The 13801-nt window shown below is 58.5% G+C and overlaps 1 protein-coding gene across 1 annotated transcript; it reads right to left on the reverse strand.

Moving 5' to 3' along the window:
* Positions 1 to 1119: 1119 nt before the first annotated feature.
* TFAP4 (transcription factor AP-4 (activating enhancer binding protein 4)) lies at positions 1120 to 13008 on the reverse strand. The gene is made up of 7 exons (XM_012647593.1): positions 12763 to 13008; positions 4864 to 5029; positions 4658 to 4756; positions 4061 to 4231; positions 3388 to 3528; positions 3025 to 3180; positions 1120 to 2138 (listed from the first exon to the last, which is right to left on the reverse strand). Exons 1-7 carry the CDS (start codon positions 12849 to 12851, stop codon positions 1944 to 1946), a joined length of 1017 nt encoding a protein of 338 aa, XP_012503047.1. The 5' UTR covers positions 12852 to 13008; the 3' UTR covers positions 1120 to 1943.
* Between the last annotated feature and the right edge of the window lie 793 nt (positions 13009 to 13801).

Raw genomic sequence — 13801 nt, forward strand, 5'->3', positions numbered from 1 at the left:
AAAACTACAGCAGCAGAGAATAGATGCCAGCGGCTGCATTGACCACAAAGGGGCTCAAGGAGCAGCGGACACAGGGAACTCACTCCCGTCTTGTGGCGCAGGTTCTGGAACTGTATGCATTTGTCAAAACTCACAGAACCAAAAAGTGGGAGTTTTACTGAGTGTAATTACTTTAGTTTTATAAAATATATTAAAACCAGAAAGCAGATTGGTGGTTGCCAGGGCCTGGGAGAAGGAGGAATGAGTGACTTAAAGAGTAAGGGTTCATTTTTCAGGGATGGAGATGTTTTGGAACTACATAGGCTCATGACATTGTGAGTGTACTAACTGAATTGTTCACTGTAAAATGGCAAACTTTGTTATGTGAATTTCACCTAAAAAGTATAAAAAAAAAAAAAAATCAGCAGGCTCCTTTCTATCCAACAAGTGAATCAGTCTTCTGCTCCGGCCTCAGTCTCTGTGTACTTGCCACCTGAGTGTGAGGTACAGCAGGCAGGTTGAGTGCACCCCGTGGTAGAGTGATCTCTGGCCGTGGAGGATTAAGAGACTTAAAGGACCCACCTCACGCCCAGTAAGATGCACTGCCCTTGTGCCATTATCGTCTCCAATTTTCAGGAGAGGAAACTGAGGCTTAGAGAAAGCAGTTTGTCCAAGGTGGACCACGGGCAGAGCAACTCCAGGACCTGAGCACCACTGGGGGAAGGGGGTTGTGAGTGCTTCTTTCCTTCCTATAGATGAGGGGACTGGGATTCAGGGAGGTTACACAAGCCAAGGAAGTGGCAACGCTTAGGGATCAACTGGGTCTCTGACGCCTGTGTCCCTTCTCCAGGAGTTAGGACCCTGTGGCTTGGTTGGTCATTCCCTCCTTGCCTCCCGTGAAAGAGGAGTTGACAGCCACTCCCCCCACCCAACACCATCTCCCAATTTTGCAGAAAACCCAGAGGAATCCGAGGACTCCAATTTCTGATCACAACACCACTGACAAGTTGGAGGAGTCACCCTGCTCACCCACATCCAGTGCCCCCTGGTGGGCCCAAGAGACCCTTTACTCTAGGCCCAGGTGGCCTTGCCCGTGTCCCCAGGACAGCCCACACACACCCAGAGACACAGAATCTAAAAAACAAAGTACAAACTTTATTTTGTTTCTTTACAAAGGCACAGTGGCCTCTTGGTTTTTTCCCCCCACTTTCTTAACAAAATATAATAGCTTCTCCTTGAACACAAAGACCTCAAAATTGTAAAAAAAAAAACAAAAACAGAAACCAAAAATAAAACCAAAAAAATAAAAAACCAACAACAAACAAAGAGAAAGACAAAGACATTTTCGGGGTGGAAGATGGGGAAGGGAGGGGTGGGACGGGGCGGGGGTGGAGAGTGGCGAATCCTAGTGCTGAGACGGGGAGCAGGAGGGGAGAAGGGCAGCAGCAAACCCCAACCGAGAAGCAACGTGGACCCCCGGACCCCCAGAAAGCCCCAGCGCAGCCTGACCCCCAACCCGTGTAAGTGCTTAAAGGAGAAAGAAGAAAACCAAAAAGAGGGAAGGGGAGTAAGACTGACAGTCGCAGGGCTGGCTCTGGGGAGGGAAGAAATTCCTTGGGGTTTTATTTGATTTTCCCTGTTTCTAAAAACATATTTAAAGGAAAAAATGCTTTTTGGCGGAGAGAGGCCAGGCACCTCAGTGTCAGCGTCCCCAGCCCCCAGGGCCGAGGCCCATCCCTGGGGTCCCGATTCTCCCACACACTCTGGGCCACCCCAGCTCCGGGACCTCGGGTTGGGTGGCTTCGTTCAAAGGTGGATTTACAGTATTGAAAAAGAGGTCATAAAAGAGACCCAAATGACATTGTAATTTTGTAAAAATTTCTCACTCATTCACCCACGTCTCTTCCTGTTGCTGCCCCGGCCCCCTCCAGCCCCTAGAAGGGAGAGGAGGGCTGGGGGGGTGGTCAGGGAAGCTCCCCATCCCCCGACGGCTCCTCCCGGCTCTGGTCCATGGCGTCGCTGTCAGAGGCCTCTGAGTCTGAGGCAGTGTCAGAGGTGTGGGCCTCTGGGCAGGTGCGGACAGGCTTCACGATGACCGCTCGCCGCCGCTCCTCCTCCAGCTCCTGCTTCTCCTGGGTCCCCTCGATGTGCTGGATCGCCTGGACAGGGACAGGTCGCTGAGGAGGCTCGGCCAGGGACACTCGGCCAGCCAGGAGGCAGCGGGGGCCTCACCAGCCACTGTCTCCCCAAAACACATACCCTAGAAATGTCTAGAAATAAGCCTGGCAAAGCAGCAGAAGGCCCGCCAGAGTCCAGGGAAACAAACTTTAGAAAACGCCTCTGTTACACTGAAAACCTCTTCTGGAAAGAAAATAGTCCCAGTGTGCTTAGAAATTATCTTTCATATATTTACATACTTTAAAGTTTGCCTATTAACGTAGTCAAGGCCTTTGTTATTAATTGTATTATGCAATTTGCTAGGTTTACATGCAACTACAGTTCTGGGGAGTTGATAGGATTTTTTTCCTGTTTTGGCTTTTTTGGTTTAGTTATTTATTTTTTTTGATGTTGTTAGGTCTCCCAAGAAGTCTTGTCCGAGACTGGGTGCGGCTGGAACTTCAGGTCTGACCCACGGCCCTGATATCCTAGTTTCTTCCTGCTCCATAGGAGGCATAACAATCACCCAGGCACTGCCACCCCCACCCGCATCCCAGGTCCTGGGAGATGGAGGTGAGAGAAAGTTCTGGACGAACCTAAGAGCTGGATGCAGGCACTCTGTACCCAGGGGACTCTGGGAACAAAGGACTCCCAGCAAACCCTACATCGAGGAAAGGGATGCTGGCCTGGTGGGCCCTGCCCAGCTCTCCGTCCTCACGTTCACCACGCACGATGCAGAAAGCTAAAGCCACTCAGCTTCCGGACCTTCACCCTCTCCCTTCCCAGCCCCACCTGGCTCACCTCCCCACCCTCGTTCTCTGTTCTCCCCTGAAGAGCCTGTTCCCAGAGTGCAACCCCACGAGCTGCCCCATCCCTGAGCCCAGATACCTGCACGATGGTGTCCAGATTTTGCCGGGATGTGGAAACGGAGTTGATGACCGAGGAGGGGCCCATGGTGACGACGTTGATATGGTGGGAGGGAGGGGGAGGCGGTGCCGGCACAATCACCGTGGGATGGTGGGTGGGGGCCGGAGGGGGCAGGAGCTGCAAGACAGAAGCCCTCAGCCTTTGTCTCAAGGCTTCTCCCTTGTTCATGGGGGGCTGGCCAGTATATAAGCCCCCACCCCTCTTATGTTAAGAAACAAAGGCGGCTCAGGGAGGGGCTTCCAGCCATGCAAGATGCCCTAGCCCCTCTCTCTCCCAAGAGCCCCAGCTGTAGCACACGCCCCTGCCCGGGCACCTCCTGCTCACCTGGCTCCGCAGGTGCTGCTGCTCCCGCTCTAGCTTCTCTTGGTGTAGCAGCCGCACCTGTTCCTGCTGCTGCTGCAGCTGCACCTGCTGAGCGATTACCTTGAGCTTTTCCGGGTACATGTGGGCCTCGAGGGACCGCACCTAGGGGTGGAGCAGCAGCGTTCATCCCTGCTGAAAGCCCTAACCCAGGGCGCACCCCCCTCAGGGCAGAGACCAAAGTCCTCACCATGGCCCCTGAGGCCTAATCTCACCTCCCACCATGGCCTCCATGGGGACGTGCTCCCTCTTTCGCACCTACCCCTAGGCCTTTGTCTTTGCTGTTCCCTCTGCCTGGAACACCCTTCTCCCTTCTTTGCCTGGTTAACATCGGGACTCGACCTACCACTTCCATGGAGAAACCATAGGGCACCCCTGGGAAACCAAGTCAAATAACCCCCTGGTGCCACACAGTTGCATTTTTATCTGTGAGATCCTTTGATCTCCCCTCACCCCCACGCATACAGTGACCCCCAGGTTAGGGACCTGTCCAGCTTGCCCCTCACTCCTAGGCCTGGCAAGGAGCAGGCGCTTCTATAGATACCGCAAAACCCAAAGACAGCAGAAAGAGCGGACCGAACCCCTGCTTCGCGCCAGCTGCAGCGTGCGCCGGGCCCGGCAGGGGGCGCCGCCTCACCTGCTCCTCCAGCATCATCCGCACCGAGCGTTCCTTGTCGAGCTGCTGCCGCAGCTCGATCATCTCCCGCCGCAGGTCCTCCGCCTTCTCGTCCTCCCATATGTCCGGCGAGCCGATGCCTTCGTCCTTGTCTTCCGCCCGCCGTCGCTTGGGGGACGAGCCGCTCAGCTCCTGGGGACCCCAAGGGGTCAATGAGTGTGCCCTACACCCCTGTACCACCACCAGCACCCCCATGGAGAGCAGGGGCTCCATCGCAGTCCCCGAAAGCTAAACGACACAGGTGGATCCTCACTAGGGAGTCCGTCCTGCAAATTCAATAAACCGGCCAAAAGCCAGGAAAGGAAGCAGAATGGACGTGCTTGCCGGAACAGTCACCTGGTTCCTTCCTGAGCCCACTCCTGCCACGCTAGACCAGTGGGGAAACTGAGGCTCAGGGAGGAAGACAAGTGCCTGAAGTAGGTGAGTCGGTGGGCAAGATGGGACCTGCAGGCACTCTGAGTCCCAGGCCAGTGGCTGGGTCCTGGGCGCGCCTGTGCCAGGGAGAGGGAGCCGGGATGAGGGCAGGGCACGGAGGCGAGGGTGGCCTCCTCCAGGTACCTGGATGAAGCGCTTGAGCTGTGTGTTCTGCTGCAGCAGCCTGGTCTTCTCCTGCTCCAGGGAGAAGATGTACTCTGCTGTCTGCTGGAGAATGGCTGCCTGAGGGTGGGAGGGACAGACAGTGAGGCTGGCAGTGTTTGCCAAAGCTCCCTCCCTTCTCCCCTCTCGAGTCACCTCCTCCAGGAAGCCTTCCGGCCCTCGCCTACCTTGCTGAGCTTCTCTCCATCTGTGTGGGGGATGAGGGTCTTGAGGGACTGGAAGCCCGCGTTGATGCTCTGCATACGCCTCCGCTCGTTGCTGTTGGCAATCTCCCGCCGAATCCGCCGCTCCTGGTCCCGCTGAGTCTCAGGGGTCAGTGGAATGTTGGCAAGGCTGCCAGGAGGGACAGGGACAGGTTCAAGCTAAGCACCCTCTGTGCCCTGCCCCCAGCGGGCCCCTGTCTTTATAATTCATTTCCAGAGGGCCCCAAGTGTAACCTGCATCCTTCCCTCCCCCCTGCTGCCTGATGCCTACACCCCAATAGATCACCCCCAGAGGTGATGGAGGGGCGCCCTCTAGGACACCCAGGCGGACTGCATCAGCTGGCAGCAGGTAGAGACAGCCTGCTCAGAATCTAGCCCTCCCTGGCTTTCTTCACAGGGAGAGGGCTCTCCAGAACAGAGGTTCCCCACGTTGTGTGGCTACCAAAAACACCCGGGTGCCAGCCCCGAGTCTGGCTAACAGGTCTGGATGGAGCCCAGAAACCTGGTGGCCAATTCCTGGATTCTGATGCAGGTGGGCTCCAGACAACAATCTCCGGGGACACCTGTTCCTGGGACACCTCTGAGCTCCTGGCTGTCTAGCTGTACCACCCCCTTCGGCATGTCAAGCTTTGCCATCCCAGCCCCAGGAAGAGGTCCCCCCTCCCCTTCCCATCCTCACAGCCATGTCTCTAGCCACAAGCCCCCCTAGGCTAAGACTTCACAGAGAAAAGACAGGTACTACTCACTCCCCAAAGAGGACACCAGGCCAACAAGCCCTGGGGACAGTTCTGCTCCAAGCCCACCCACTCCAAGAGGCAGACCACCCTGTGCCGGAGAAGCGGCTGCCGGCATGCTGTGGGCAGTGTTACCGCCTGTGGCAGGGACAGCGGCCAGTGGGGTGAGAGAAGGCCGCTGAGGGAGGGGCAAGGCTGCAGGCTCCGAGGCGGTGGTGGGAGGCAGGGCCTGTGGGCCCAAGGCCACTGCTCCCCAGGGGTGGGCCTGTGTGTGGCCTGGAGGAGGCATGTCCCCCTCCTTGGCCCTCCCCAGCAACACCCCCTACCCCTGGCCTGATGGCTTCCAGATGCTGGGCTCCCAGCAGAGGCCACAGGCCCCACCCAAAGCCACAGCCCGGGCGTCTTCCTGAGGGGCCCTCCTGGGGTGACCTGTTCCAGCCTGGGCCAAGGAAGCTTGTGTCCCTGAATCTGGGGGAACAGGGAATGGCCTCTGCACCACTCCTGTTCCATTGCTGGGGGGGCGGGAGTCAAGGAGGTGCCTAGTCTAACTCCTCCGCTGTGACCGGCCCCTACCCGTCCCCAGGCGGACAGGAATCAGCATGGAAACCCAGGAGGGGAGCACATCTGCAACAGCTGGAAACAGCCGAGGCCTTTCCTGGCCCCACCCAGCCTGCCCCATCTGTCCCGCCTGGGTTCCCCATGGGATCCTGGATGCATCCCTGCCCTTCCTGGGCCTCGGCACCTCTTCCAGTAGAGAGGGTGGCCGCTGGGGGCAGCAGGCAAATCAGTCCCCTCCCTCACCAAGACCCAAAGGCCCAGGGCCCCAAACCACCCAGGTGCAGGTCCCTCGCAGGGCCTTGGAACGCCAGTGATGGAAAAGGGGCCCAGGTCCCCCACTTTACAGAGGGGACATAGGGCTAAGAGTGGGGAGGGACATGGTTTTAGGGTCAGATAGCTGCATGTCAGCTCCCCCACTGCAGGGCCAGGGTACCTCACTTCTCCCAGTTTCCGGCCCCCACAGCGGCGGGTAACGGGGCCTGGTGCACAGCTGCAGCCTGCCCTTGGTCGGGGCGGGGGGGTCTAGGCTCCCAGGTGTGGCACCCCTCTGAGAGGCCAGAGGGCCCCCCAGGGACAGGGAAGGCTCTGCAGGGGGTGGGTTAAAGCTGAGGGTCTTTAGGGGGACGAGGATATGGGGAGAGATGGACAGAGGAAGCCACTACACTCGGCAACTGCCACCTGTCTAGGAGCATCCCCACCCCCTCAGGAGAGACATGGGGAGAGACTCCTGCTCACCTGGCCTCTGGGTCCCTCCTGCTGAGGCCCAAAGGCCAGAGCTGATCAGGGGCTGGAAGTGAAAAAGGAGCCCCAAGTCCAGCCCTGGGCCATCTGAGAGCTGGCCCACCCGGAGGGCCCAGCCACAGGGTAACAGTTAACAACAACACAAAACCTTGAATTCTTCACATAATGTGCTAGACACACACAGTGCTAGAATCTTCTCATTGAATGTCACAGCTGTCCTATAAGTCGGGTGACCTGATGATGGCCATGTAGAAAGGACACAGAAGCTCAGGAAGGGCCCAGCTACAGCAAGTGGTAGAGTGGGGAATTGAACTCTGACCCCAAAGCAGGTGTTGGGCCAAAGGGCGGAACGGGCTCTGACCGTCCCACAGAGCTGGACATCCTAACCGGCAGGTGACAGTTTTCCCTGGAGAAGAGGCTTAGGCACTTGGAAGCACTGGCCTCTTTACTCTTTTTATTCAGATGTTTTTTACACTTGTCCCTGTCTGATTCTTACGGAAATCCGCTAGGGTGGCCGCAGCATCCTCATGAAGCAGTGAGCAATGCAGGGCCCTGGGAGGGGAAGTGCCGGGCCCGCAGGACCCGAGGTCAGGCAGCCAGGCCAGGACACAGCAGGCACTGCAGACACCAAAGCTCCCGCCCCTCCCGCGACGGCGCCCTCTATTGCCGGCTCACTCAGCCCCATGCTTACCGAAAGGGGGTGTAGCTGCAAGGGCAACCTGCCCCTTCCCCTCCGAATGCCTGGGAAGGACCAGGCCCACAAGTGAGGTGACTTGCCCAAAGGCACACCTGGCAGAAGGGCAGAGAGGGTGCAGCTGAATGCACCTTTCTGCACCTTCCAGCCCGAGTCCCATCAACTCATCTGTCCACAAAGCTTCAGCCTCTCCCTTCTCCCCTGGGTCACCCACTAACTGGGGAGACCAAGGGAGACCACAGGACCCAGCCCTGAAAACTCCAGCCCAGAAGTCCCCAGAAGGAAGAGGCCCTGGGGCCCAGGCAGGGGCTTATGTCAGCTCCTTCTCTGAACCTGATGCCGCTAGGCTGACTCCTGGCTTCTCCCCAGGTTCCATCTGCCCCTTCCCCAGCAGCCTCTCCCCCGCCCCCGGCTCACAAACCGCTGCTGGTCAACCTGGTGTGTAACCCCAAAGCTACAGCTCCTCATGGGGACTTGCATTTGCCACCAAGACCCTCAATTATTAACTCACCTAAATAGCCCTGGAAGTACCAGCTGGCAGAGTTGTGTAACAGCGTGCGTGCTAACCAGGGCTTCTGATTGGAGGAATGGGAGCTGCCCAGTGGCTGTGATTGGTGGAGTGTGAGCTAACCAGGAATTCTTATTGGTGGAATGCTGACCAACCAAGGATTCTGATCACTGACCAGCCAGGGGTTCCTAGTGATGAAGGATGGTTAATTGGAATTTCCAGGTGACACTGCACTGGATAAAGCGGATTTTCCTGCAAATGCCTGAAAGTTCCTTATACCTCTTTCTGGATTTTGCAGACGTAAATTCGATTTACAGCAAGTAGCCACACATAAAAGTCCCACTAACCCCCTGAAGTGAAGGTGGCCCGAGTCCACTGACAGAGAGGATCTCTTGCTTCTCACCCTCCCAGGGTGCCCTCCAACAGCCAGTCTCCTGGGGGGACCAGGGGCTGCCCCGGCCTCAGGAAGAAGGCAGGGCACTGGGCAGCCCATGTCCAAGGAACAAAATTTGGGCATCAGCCTTAGGTGCTAAGACCAGCGCTGCTGCTCCTACCACAGCACCCACAGAAACCTGCCAGGAATGACGTGGCAACCCAGCCTGCTTGGGGGCAGGGAGCACGATCTTCAAGTCCAGATCCCCGACTGGCACCTGTCCCTCCTGCCCAGCCCAAGGCCAAGTATCCCCCATCCCTCTACACACCCCTGCCTGGTAACAGCCTCAAACTAGCCCCTGAGAACTCCCATTGCACGCTGCCCTGACGTCACTCACACAGCCCACAGTCACTCAGAGGCGAAGAAGTCCACACAGGATTTCTCCCACACCGAAAGGGAAGGGAAGCAGAAAGACGACCCTCCCACCAAGGGTGCCCAAGGCGCTCATCCTTCTCTCACTTTGCAAGTCTGAGGCCCTTGTCCACCCTCCATTCCCACTGCTGCTTCTGTTTCCAAACTCCCCATGCCGCCCGGCCATGGCCAGCCTGCCACCTCTCCCCTCCGTCCCTTAACATGCTATGCCCGCTTGTTCCCTGGGAAATATCCCTCCCTCCCTTCCCTGAAGCTCCTCCAGCCCATTGGAGAGAACCCTGCACTGGGTTCTAGTGCAAACTCCAGCCTTGCCACTCACTGGCTGTGGAACACCAAGCCTAGCCCCTTCATTTCTTGAAGCCTCAGTTTCCCCATCTGTAAAATGAGGAAATACTGCTTCATTCCACATGGATAAAAGAGATCAAGAAAGGCCAGGTGCGGTGGCTCACGCCTGTAATCCTAGCACTCTGGGAGGCCAAGGCGGGAGGATCGTTTGAGCTCAGGAGTTCAAGACTAGCCTGAGCAAGAGCGAATCCTCTGTCTCTACTAAAACAAATAGAAAGAAATTATCTGGACAACTAAAAATACATAGGAAAAAAAATTAGCCGGGCATGGTGGCACATGCCTGTAGTCCCAGCTACTCGGGAGGCTGAGGCAGGAAGATCGCTTGAGCCCAGGAGTTTGAGGTTGCTGTGAGCTAGGATGACGCCACGGCACTCTAGCCCGGGCAACACAGTGAGACTCTGTCTCAAAAAAAAAAAAAAAAAAAAAAAGAGAGATCAAGAAAAAGAGAGAGAGGATAACAGGATGTCGTTTCTCCAGGGTTATTGTCCAGGTGTCCAGGACAACCCATAAATCTCCTAGGGGGCCAACAAGATCCTTTAAGACCACAAATCTGTGAGCTGCTGAGGACAGAAGTCAGGTCATGTTCATTGCTGTATCCTTAGTCCCTGCAGAAAGCTGCTGCTTCATAAATACAGGATCAGGGAACCAATGAACACTCCAAGGCCCTTAATTTTCTTTAACCCCTTATGGGAGCTTTTTTTAAAGATAAGGATACAAGGATAGAGACTACTATGCACCTGCTTTTTTAAGAATCTGAATGTCAGCCCAGGCACAGTGCCTCACGCCTGTAATCCCCAGCACGCTGGGAGGCTGAGGCACGGGGATCACTTGAGTTCAAGACCAGCCTGAGCAAGAGTGAGACCCGCGCCTGTAGTCCCAGCTACTCAGGAGGCTGAGGCAGGAGCCCAAAAAATGGGATGTTGGTTTATCATCTCAATACATTTTTGTTCAGCATATATGTTTTTAACCCCCTTACACATACCTGTTGAAACCAGAATGACGGGGAGTGAGCAGTAAGCAAGGGTGACGTTGGGGACCCTCATGACACCCTAAGTGATTATGGCTGGTCAGGATGTACATCAACAGGTGCATACAGAGCCCAAGAGTTTGAGGCTGCAGTGAGCTATGATGATGCCACTGCACTCCAGCCCAGGCAACAGAATGGGACTCCATCTCAAAAAAATAAAAAGAGTCTGAATGTCACTTTAACAGCTCCTGGGAACTTTCCCTACTCATCCTACTCATAGCTCATTGTCACAGGTGTTCCAGAGGCTGAGAACCGTTAAGAGACAGGTCCAAAACCTTGCAGCTTGTGCAGGTGGCACTGTGCCCCACAGCCCCCTGTGGTAGGCCTGGGAGACAGAGAGGCAGGGGGATCCCTGATAGTCACTGGGAGATGGAGCAAAGTCCACCCCAGAGAATCGAGTCCATGCAGCCAGAGGGTCCTGCCCAACCCACACATTCCACCCTGGACAGGCCTCCCACCTCACCCCACAGCCCCTGCTGAAAATGAATAAACCCAGGGGCCGGGTCCCATGCTCTGTGCACAGCTGACAACTGTCTCGCAGTGGACATCCCCGTGCCCAACTGTGGAGGGAGGTTCTGCCTCTTCCTGCACACAGCCTGTCAAGATACAACTACCCCAGGGACACTGCTGGCCTCCTCCAAACGGGGGTTGGGGCAGGGGTTCAAGTTCCAGTCCACCACTTACTTGCTCTAGCTGGTCCCTTCCCCAGTCTCTGTGTCCTCATCTTTACATGGGAATCATAAGGCACCTTGACTCACAGAAAGATGACAATTCAATGAGAAAATTCCAGCAAAGTGTGTCCCAGAACATATAAACAACTCCAGAATTTTTTTATTATTTATTCCTGCTGGGCCCTTCAAGTGGTCCCTGTGGAAGGGCCAGCCCTCAGGGTGGCCCTGCTGGTAGCCAGACCCATCAATTGGCCCATCCATCCCTAGGAATTGACTCTGAACTTGAGAGTAGCGTTAAGGTGGAGCCCTGGGGCCGGGGTTGGGAGGGTGTCTATAGGCGTGCAGCAATCTTCAGCGGAAGGCCGGTTTCTGCAGCCCCCGGTGTCCACCAACCGGAGCCACACCGCTCGCGCTCCTCCTCCCTCAATCCCCGCCCAGACTGCCTCAGGAAGCGGAGCACGTGGCTCCAGCCCTGGGGAGCCATTTCACTCCTGGAGCAGCGCGGCAGGAAAGGGGCCGCTGGTCCTAAACTTGCGCACGCGGGAGAACCCACACCTCCCCCGCACCCGGGCCGGCGGGTCGTGCTCGATATGCAGATGTCCGGGCCCTAGCGATCAGAGTTCCAGGCATGTGCATTTTAACAACGGTCCCGGGTGACCTAGCTGCGTGTGGTCCACGAACCTATCACCCTCTGGCAACGGGTGGATTTTGAGCAACCCAGGGCCAAGCTTGCATGTGACTCCTGGGGAGGACTGCGGACTTCTGGCCACCCACCTGGCAGGGAGACCCAGCGCTTTCGGTTTATGGCTGGGGGGAGGGACGTCGAATGGGAAAGTTTGCAGAGGAGACCCACGTGCGACAGGAAGCGGCCCCGCGAGGCTAGGGGCGGCCTCAGGTGTCCTCTCCCCAAAAAGCCTCCCCACCTGGCCTGTCTTGCCTCTCTTGCCCGGGGAGCCGAGCTTTGTGCTGGGGAAGCGTGGCCCAGGAACGCCTACAAGTCCCACAATGCCGCTTCCGCGGGGCACGGAGAACTACAGCTCCCGCGAGGCCGCGCGTGCAGAGGTCCGCCTACTCCAAGAGGGCTGCAGAGTCACGTCCAGGCCTCGCTAGTAAACAGCGCCCGGGCGCTGGCGGGCGAGCAGGCGAGCGGCTGCCAACGTGCCCCGAGCCGCGGCGCCCCGGCCGGTTGCGCAGGCCCCTGGGGACCCGCCCACCCCCACATCCACACGCGAGCACGCCCCCCGACCCGCTGCAGCCCCGCTCTCTGCACACACGCACACCACCCGGCTCCCCGCCCCCACCCCCGCGCCGGGAGCCGCGGCATGGCTGTATTGTAGCCGCCCTCGCTGCGGGCCCACGCGCGCCCGGGACCCCCAGGCCCCCTTGGATCGGGGAGCCCAGAGAGCGCAACGAAGGAGGGAGAGGAAGGAAGCCGCCGAGGGAGGGGGGAAGAGGAAGCGCGGGGGAAGGCCACCAGCACCAAGCATGGCCGGGACTGCTGCAGAACCACGTGGGTCTGTTTGCAATTTACAAACGTCGCGACTCGCCCGCCTGCAGCGGACAAAAGTGGCCGGGGCCGCTCGGGGCCCCCACGTTCCAAAGGAGGAGGGTTCCCGGGCGGCGCGAACCCGGCGCACGGGGCTGCAGCCCCCCGAGCGGCTAAGAAAGGCGAGCGGGGTCGGCGGCGCGGGCCATGCGTGCGCACACGCGCGCCCGCCCGAGCGGGCTGGCCGGGGGCTGCAATGGTAGGAAGGGGTTGGGGGGGAGGAGGAGTACACACCTACAGAGCCCTCCTATCACTTCTTTCTCTGTTTTCCTGAAATGTTGCAAAGAGGGCACCTTCTGAGTGGGCACCATGAAATACTCCATAGCGATCGGCCCCCCTCCTCTGCACGAGCCGGGTCCCGCGATCCGCCAGAGAATGCAAGATGGAAATCCGAATCAAAGGGCAGCGCCGGACGGAGGTGCAGAATCGGCCGGTCCCAGATGCTGGCGGCGGCGGCGGCGGCGGCGGCGGCGAGGGGAGGGAGGCGGGCGGGAGGGGCGGGAGGGAGGTCTCTCCGGCCGGCGGCGGCGGCGGCGGCGAGGGGAGGGAGGCGGGCGGGAGGGGCGGGAGGGAGGTCTCTCCGGCCTGCCTCCCCGGGCGTGTGTATGTGTGTGTGTGTTTGCAGCTGATCAGATGTCTGTTTCAAGGCGGGAAACAGCTGGTGAAAACTCAGCACTCCCCGGGCCTCCTTCCGCGGAGTAAGGAATTGCATGTAAACAAAGGACTATTTGCAGCGCCCCCCCGGGCGGCGCGAGGACTGGGCTAGAGGGGCGCGGGCCCCCGGGGGCCGGCTGCGGCCGGGGTCTGCAGGCCTCTCCCCGGGCGCTGGGGGTCGGGGGCCGCGAGCCGACCGGGGGGGCGCGGCGTGAATGGAGCGAGCTGCGGCTGAGCTACATGCGCCACTATGGGTGATGAGGTCCATCAGCTGACAGGTTGGCAAGCGTTGCAAAAAAAAAAAAAAAAAAAAAGCCAGCCACCGCGCGGGGAGCCCAGCCCGTGCAGCCCGAGTCTACAAGGGACTGCCCGGTGCAGGGTCTGCGCGCTCGGCGGCCCCGGGGGAGGCGGAGGCGCGGCTGGCCGGGCGCGCGGCGGCGGCGAAGGCGGCCTGGGGTCCGCGCGTGGGGCTTTGCCTTGTCACCATTGCAACTGCACGGAGCGGAGCCCCTGGCGCGCTCCCTCCGGGCCGAGCCCAGGGCCCCCTGGAAACTTGCGTCACAGCCACCGCTTCCCACATGTAACTTGGGGCTGACTTCCGAGGCGGGCCAGCCTCTTT

The sequence above is a fragment of the Propithecus coquereli genome, unplaced genomic scaffold (genome assembly GCF_000956105.1).
Source record: "Propithecus coquereli isolate 6110/MARCELLA unplaced genomic scaffold, Pcoq_1.0 Scaffold27, whole genome shotgun sequence".
NCBI lineage: Eukaryota > Metazoa > Chordata > Mammalia > Primates > Indriidae > Propithecus > Propithecus coquereli.